We start from the raw sequence: 8152 nt of genomic DNA on the forward strand, positions 1-8152 counted from the left end.
CGGGCCCCAAAAAAAAAAAAAAAAAAAAAAAAAAGGTGAGCCTTCTCTCGCACCCCACCTCCATTGCCTCTTGGTGCAGTTTTCCGAGATGACAGATATTGTTCCTTTTTCTTCCCCTCCCTCCTCCATCTTCCGCTCCTGCCCCCAGCCTGGCAGCCTCCTCACCTCCAGGTACCAGTGTTTAACCAGCCGCAGGAGGCTCTTCAGCTTGGCGGGCCGGTGTTTCACGAAGTTTCTCTGCAGCTCGCTGAAGGATGCGGAGAAATGTCCAGGGGAACCGCAGGCCTTAATCAGACTCACATAGACCTCTGGGGAGGGATGAGAGTTGGGAACAGAAGGCCCTGAAGAGAGAGGAGGCGAAGGGGAGAGAGTGAGGGCTCAGGAAGCCCCAGGTTGCTGACTACTCCATGGGGGAGAGACTGGTAATTATTGGAGTATCTCTCCAGGGAGACCTGGGACCACATAGCTTACGAGACTAACAGTTTGCCTTCTTGATTGTCCTTCTGGAGAATCAAAAGTGAGTTTTCCAGAAACAGACTCACAGGCATAGAGAACAGACTTATGGTTACCAAAGGGGGAGGGCGGGTGGGGGAGGGATGGATTGGGAGTTTGGGATCAGCAGATGCAAACTATTATACATAGGATGGAGAAACAACAAGATCCTAACTGTACAGCACAGGGAACTAGATTCAGTATGCTGTGATAAAACCTAATGGTGTACATATGGATAACTGACTCACTTTGCTGTACAGCAGAAATTAACACAACATTGTAAATCAACTAGACTTCAATAAAATACATTTTTTTAAAGTGGGTTTTCTATTCCTCAGGCTACTCAAGGACTATGGTCCTCTCTTGATGTGCCCAACACCCTCAGTTTCCCTTAATGTCTGTTTTGGATCTCTCAGCGATTTATATGAAGCTTCCATCACTATAGGGAAGGACTAATTCCATATAAGAAAGCTGGGCTCAGAGAGCACGTTTGCTGAAGGGTGGGGCATACATCACTAACACTAATGCCTCCCACTGTCTCTTTCTGGCTCAGATGGGATCCCAATTCTGACACTTTCTCCATGGAGCAACTCCCAGCAGCCACTCAAGTTAAGAGGAGCCGGTGCACCAGATGAAAGCTGAATCATCTGAGCTTGTAGCTGATACCGTTACTAGTGCCATCGGTGCTCCTGGGAAGCAGCCCTCAGCCAATGGCTGATGGAAGCGGAAGCTGGTGGCTGAAACACTCAACAACCCACTTGGGAGACGTGCTCGGCACTTTTCCCAGAGCTCTGAAGGGCACAAGCCCAGCTGCTCAGCACGGTGACTAGTTCAACCTGCACCTTGTCGTGCTCCCCCGCTTCCATCTCACTCCCCTGCTTCCCCACCAGCATCTCCTGGGACTGCTTATCCTCACATTCCTGTCTCAGGCTCTGCTTCCAGGAAAGCACAGACAATGACAGGCCCCCGCCCCCGGGGTAAATGTTTCAGAAGCTCCCAGGGTTGCTCTTACTCCTTCCCCTCCATGGCTCTCACTTCCTCTCCAATCATATATTTATCTGCGTGATTCTTTGATAAATCTGTTTCCTAAGTTGAGCCACAGGACAGCCAGAGTTGAGTCAGTCCCAGGCACTGTGGTCACCCAGCACCCAGCACAGGACATGGGTTGAATGGGTGAATACAGGTGTCTGCACGTGGCCAGGAAGGAGAGGTGAGGAAGCTGCGGGTCCCCCGGGAGGGTGGTCGTGTGAGTCTGGTGGGCTTCTGCTTACCCAGGACCCTGTAGGCCGGCACGATGGTGACAGTGATGGGCTCCGCAGTCTCCCAGGACTGGATGGTGAAGGTGACAGCAGAGAAGACTCCCTGGACCAGCCTCAGGTCCTGGAGCTTGAGGCTCAGGAGGTCCTGGCAATACCTGAGCTTTTCACATAGCAGGCTCAGAACGTCGTCGTGGTGCCTGGCCTCCTCCTGGAAGCTGTGGAAACCACTCAGGAGCATCACCAGCTCCACCTCTGAGCTGTCCCTGAGCACTGTGCCGTTCCCGAAGGAGCCCACCTGCAGAACACAAAGTCCCATCACCCCGAGGCCACTGCCTGGACCAGGCAATTCCTGAGGCTCTTTCCACGGATGATCACCACCGCCCTGAGGGATGGGTGGGGAGTATTCCCTTTTTAAAAAATTATTTATTTATTTTGGTCTGCATTGGGTCTTCTTTGCTGCGTGCATGGGCTTTCTCTAGTTGTGGTGAGCAGGGGCTACTCTTCATTGCGGTGCACGGGCTTCTCATTGCGGTGGCTTCTCTTGTTGCGGAGCACGGGCTCTAGGTGTGCTGGTTTCAGTAGTTGTGGCACGCAGGCTCAGTAGTTGTGGCTCAGTGCCTCTAGAGCGCAGGCTCAGTAGCTGTGGCGCACGGGCTTAGTTGCTCCGCAGCATGTGGGATCTTCCCTGACCAGAGCTCGAACCCGTGTCACCTGCATTGGCAGGCAGATTCTTAACCGCTGTGCCACCAGGGAAGTCTGGGTGGGGAGTATTAACATCCCTTCTTTACAGGAGAGAAAGCGGGGATGTCGAGAGGCAAGCCTCTCGTTCAGAGTCACACAGTGGGTGCTTCCAACCAGGCAGCCAGACTCCACAGCCCACGCTTCTTATTTACTCCACTGCCTCGCTTCCAAGACTCAGCCTTATCTGCAGAGTGATCCCCACTCCAAGGGAACAGTCATCCTCCACAGGGTGGTGGTTGGAGGATTCTGGGGGGAGTGGATGTCTGAATAATTTCATGACATTAAAAAGGGGGGCACAGGGACTTCCCTGGTGGTCCAGTGGGTAAAACTCTGCCCCCCACCAATGCAGGGTGCCCAGGTTTGATCCCTGGCTGGGGAACTAGATCCTGCGTGCATGCCGCAGCTAAGAAGTCTTCATGCCGCAACTAAGATCCCGCCTGCGGCAACTCAGACCTGGCACAGCCTAAATAAATAAATAAATGAAGAAATAAATATCTAAAAAATAAAATAAAAATAAAAATGGGGGCACAGGATTGCCTGGTGGATGAGAACCGCAGACTGGGGAACGGGGCCGCCTGACCTTGACCTCGCCTCGCGCCCCTGATTCTCAGTTGCATCATCCTCTGAACGCTGCCCACCTGGAACCTCAGAGTAATGACGGCACATGAGTCACTGGCTGATTGGGAGGATTCGACAAGACAATGTGTGCCAAGGGCTTGCCGTGGTGCCTGGCACACAGGAAGTCAGCAATATATCTCTCTTCCTTCTCCTGCTCTACTTGACTTAGATCATCTCTTCTGCTGCCTGGAGTTCAGCTTCCCCATCTGAATTGAAGGAGCCTGAGCTGGATGATTTTGAAAGGGTCTTTTTGATGTTCTGAGATCCTAAACTTGCTCTCCAGCGCTGTGGCCTCCAGTATACAAAGTCCCCCAACTCTCTGGCCTTCTCTCTTTCTCACTACAAGTCGGGAGGTGGAATTGCCAGGGATGCCTCAGACCTCAGGTCGGCTACCTCTGGTGGTGGGTGGAGTCAAGGAACATTGATGATGACCCAGCTGCCGCCAGTTGAGCCCTCGCTGTGTCTGGCACCACTGAAAGCCCTTTATACACACAATGTCTTTTAATCCTCACTCCCATTAATTGAGGTGGGGGGACTAGTATAATTATCCTCATTGTACACATGAGAAAAGGAAGGCAGTTGGGGGTTAATCAACTTGCCATGGACTCACAGCCAGGAGTGATAGTCACAGTCAGATAGAGTCAGAACACCAGGTGTGGTAGTTCTACCTCTCTCTTCCCTGTGACCCAAGTCTATGTGGCAGGCCCTGCTTCTGTGCAGGAGTCCACCATCTTTTGTCTCCTCTTCCTTTCCCATTTTCTTTCTCCACCTGCGTTCGGACTCAGCGTTTCTGCCCTATGTGAGAGGGTTGGGAATGGCCCTCTGGGTGCAGATGAAGAGCACATCCCGCTGAAGGCTGTGCCTGTGCTGCCCGTCCCGCCTTTTCCAGTGGTAAGATACAGGCAGAGAGGGAAGAGCGTTCTGGAACAGGCTTCATGACTTGCTTCAGTCCAAACCTATTCAAATCCAAGGACAAGCATTCACTTGTGTGGACCAGCACAGTTTACCAGATTTTCAGGGGTCGGGGGAGGGTTTAAAGCCCAAATAAAGTGTTAATTTCTTGTTGGCCAGGGGGCACAAGCCGCCCACACAGTGTGGGCAGGTAGCTCCCTCAGCATCCAAACTCCCTCTGTGGGGAAATGAAACCCATGGGGTCATTTGGAGGAAAGGTGCAGTTTCAATACACCCATACAAAGGGAGTAGAGTCATAAGATTTATTACTTTCAAAAATAGATAACTGGGCTTCCCTGGTGGCGCAGTGGTTGAGAGCCCACCTGCCGATGCAGGGCACACAGGTTCGTGCCCCGGTCCGGGAAGATCCCACATGCGTCGGAGCTGCTGGGCCCATGAGCCATGGCCGCTGAGCCTGCGCGTCCGGAGCCTGTGCTCCACAACAGGAGAGGCCGCAACAGCGAGAGGCCCGCATACCGCAAAAAAAAAAAAAAAAAAGAGAGATAACTAATGAGAAAGGTGCAGTTTCAATACACCCATACAAAGGGAGTAGAGTCATAAGATTTATTACTTTCAAAACAGATAACTAATGAGAACCTACTGTATAGCACAGGGAACTCTACTCAATGCTCTGCGGTGACCAAAATGAGAAAGAAATCTAAAAAGGAGGGGATATATGTATACGTATAACTGATTCATTTTGCTGTACAGCAGAGACTAACACAACATTGTAAAGCAGCTATACTCCAACAAAAATTAATTTAAAAATTTTTTTTTAATAATTTTTTACTTACAGATCCCAGAAGCAAGGGGACACAGTGAGCAGGGGGAAGGGCAGTCTTCCACCCCAGGTCACAAGCCAGCAGAAGATAGAGCAGAGTAGCAAGCACCTAGTACTTACAAGGTGATTGGGGCAGAGGTTACTAACTTTTCACAGGCTTAACTCTAAGTGGTTATTTTTTTTTAACACCTTTATTGGAGTATAATTGCTTTACAATCGTGTGTTTCTGCTTTATAACAAAGTGAATCAGTTATACATATACATATGTTCCCATATGTCTTCCCTCTTGCGTCTCCCTCCCTCCCACCCTCCCTATCCCACCCCTCTAGGTGGTCACAAACCACCGAGCTGATCTCCCTGTGCTATGCGGCTGCTTCCCACTAGCTATCTATTTTACGTTTGGTAGTGTATATATGTCCATGCCACTCTCTCGCTCTGTCACAGCTTACCCTTCCCCCTCCCCATATCCTCAAGTCCATTCTCTAGTAGGTCTGTGTCTTTATTCCTGTCTTACCCATAAGTTCTTCATGACATTTTTTTTCTTAAATTCCATATATATGTGTTAGCATACGGTATTTATCTTTCTCTTTCTGACTTACTTCACTCTGTATGACAGACTCTAGGTCCATCCACCTCGCTACAAATAACTCAATTTCGTTTCTTTTTATGGCTGAGTAATATTCCATTGTATATATGTGCCACATCTTCTTTATCCATTCATCCGATGATGGACACTTAGGTTGTTTCCCTCTCCTGGCTATTGTAAATAGAGCTGCAATGAACATTTTGGTACATGACTCTTTTTGAATTATGGTTTTCTCAGGGTATATGCCCAGTAGTGGGATTGCTGGGTTGTATGGTAATTCTATCTGTAGTTTTTTAAGGAACCTCCATACTGTTCTCCATAGTGGCTGTATCAATTTACATTAAAAAAAAATTTTTTTTAACCCTCTTAGCTCTACATTTAAAAAAAAATTATTTATTTATGTTTTTTGGCCACACAGTGCGGCATGCAGAACTTCCCTGACCAGGGATCGAACCCGTGCCCGCTGCAGTGGAAGCTCAGAGTCTTAACCACTGGACCACCAGGGCAGCCCACTCAGTGGTTATATTAAAAGGTTCCACCGGGGAAGGCAAAGCAGGAACCTGTGGGGATACCCTAAACCTATCTAAAAGTCCAGACTCTGAACATTTGGTGTTAGTAGGGTCACCATACTGTAAAATGCCTAGGCAGCCACTCAGAAAAACAAAATCGTTTTCCTCAAAAGTTGTTTTCCTCATCACACCTTTCTAGTTTTGACCTTCTTGCATTATTATCCTAGCTAGGACAGGAGGTGACATGATGCAGCTGCAGGAAGGGCTTGGGGGAAAAAAGCTCAGTGAGGGCAGCCTGGAGTGGAGTAAGATAGATCCTGGTTGAAATCCCAGCTTCACTACTAGCTGTGTGACCTTGGGCAAGTGACCTCACCTCTCTGAGCTTCCATTAAAAAAAATTTCCATTATCAAAAACTTTAAACAGAAAAACAGAAAGAGCATACAATGAACACTTATACATCCACCCAGATTCAACAAGTCTAAACTCTGCCATATTTGCTTCAACTAAGCCACTTTAAAGTAAATTACAGACGCTAAGGACCATTGTCCCTAAATACTTTAGCATTTGTGTCCAACAAAGGAGAACATTTTCCCCCATAACCACAAAACTATTTCGCCTCAAAAAAAAAACAGTTCCCTGGGACTTCCCTGGTGGTCCAGTGGTAAAGAATCCACTTTCCAATGCAGGGGACTCAGGTTCGATCCCTGGTCAGGGAACGAAGATCCTTCATGCTGCAGGGCAACTAAGCCCGCGTGCCACAACTACTGAGCTCCCACGCCTCAACTAGAGAGCCCGTGTGCCACAAACTACAAAGCCCACACACCCTGGAGCCCACGTACCACAACTACAAAGAGAAAACCCGCACGCCACAATTAGAGAGAAGCCCGAGCCCGCACGCTGCAACAAAATATCCCGCATTGCCACAACTAAGACCTGACGCAGCCAAGAAAATAAATAAATTAAATAAATAAATATTTAAAAAAACAATTCCCTTATATATATTATTTAACATTCTGGCCATATTGAAATTTCCCCAATTGTTCCCAAATTATATTTTACAGATGGTCCATTCACAACAAGATCCAATCAGAGACCTTGCATTGCATTTGGTCATTATGGATCTTAAATCACTGAGTTTCCATTCTGCTCATCTGTAAAATGGGAAAAGAATAGTACATACCTCACAGGGTACACAAATTAGACATAATACATGTTAAGGGGTTAGGCTAGTGCATCCCAAAAAGTACACTATTATTATTAGCTTCCTTACTGGACTTGCTCTGCTTAAGGCAGCAGTGCATTGGGATGGAGTTTCTTTAGATGTCAGTAGCATGGGCTAGAGATAATGAGGCAAGAGGTCCTAGCATCCTCAGGGATGTAGACCCACAAGCAGCATTTTTCCCAGCCCTGGCCTGGGGATGGAGGGAACCAGTCTCACCTTGACCACCTTCAGCACCCCCAATTCCTGGTCCAGGCCATGCTCCCCCTGGAAGCTCTGCTCCCTCAGGAACTGTTCCACGGTCTGCACAGTCTCCAGCACCTCTTTTTTCCACTTCTGGCTGGGATGCAGGCAGTGAGCCACGAAGGAGTCCAGCCTGGAAGCTGGGGTGACAAACAGCTCCGGGGGCACTGCCATCTCTGTCTTGAGAGTACCACTGGTGGCTAGATATATACCCACACACCTACCCAGCTCCTGGCACACACACTCTTCTTTAAGGGGACTCCTCCTCAGCTGACCTCCAGCACCCTGTGGAATAAAGGACCAGAGTGGAGAGGAAACAAGGGGTGTCTGGCTGACCAGGGGATCCTCTTCCTGGAGGCTGTTCACTGCAGCTGGGGTACTGAGGGACACTGGGTGAAACCACCTTAACAGGCGGGGCTTTTAGTCACCCTTTCTGCTGTAGGTTTCGTTTCTCACCTCTTAGTTTCCCTTTTACAACTTGGAAACTGAAACTGGCTTGAGGATGGCCCTGGGAAAGGCAACTCCCGCAGGAGATGGGAGTTGGATGGTATCCACCAATCCCATCCCCACAACCTTGTCACCCGAAACAGGCTCAGTAAGAGCAGTGACTCACTCGAGGTTGGGCTGAACAGTGGGAATTCCAGGGTTCCGCAGAACGAACTCTGGAATTCCAGTCTGCCCTTTGCCAGACTCTTAACCTCTCTGACCCTCACATAAATAATCCTTAAAATGGGTTTAAGAATAATACCTAC

At 48.9% G+C, this 8152-nt stretch overlaps 1 protein-coding gene across 1 annotated transcript in view; it reads right to left on the minus strand.

The window, feature by feature from the left end:
* The window catches only part of OASL (2'-5'-oligoadenylate synthetase like), a 21005-nt gene extending 13431 nt beyond the window's left edge, over window positions 1–7574 (minus strand). Inside the window, exons 1-3 of the mRNA XM_007448205.1 lie at window positions 7377–7574; window positions 1764–2046; window positions 166–341 (exon numbers count right to left, since the gene is read on the minus strand). Of these exons, the coding sequence (XP_007448267.1) occupies window positions 166–341; window positions 1764–2046; window positions 7377–7574 (657 nt within the window). The remainder of the gene's footprint in view (window positions 1–165; window positions 342–1763; window positions 2047–7376) is intronic.
* Between the last annotated feature and the right edge of the window lie 578 nt (window positions 7575–8152).

This window comes from Lipotes vexillifer, unplaced genomic scaffold (assembly GCF_000442215.2).
Source record: "Lipotes vexillifer unplaced genomic scaffold, Lipotes_vexillifer_v1.1 scaffold236, whole genome shotgun sequence".
Taxonomy (NCBI): Eukaryota; Metazoa; Chordata; class Mammalia; order Artiodactyla; family Lipotidae; genus Lipotes; species Lipotes vexillifer.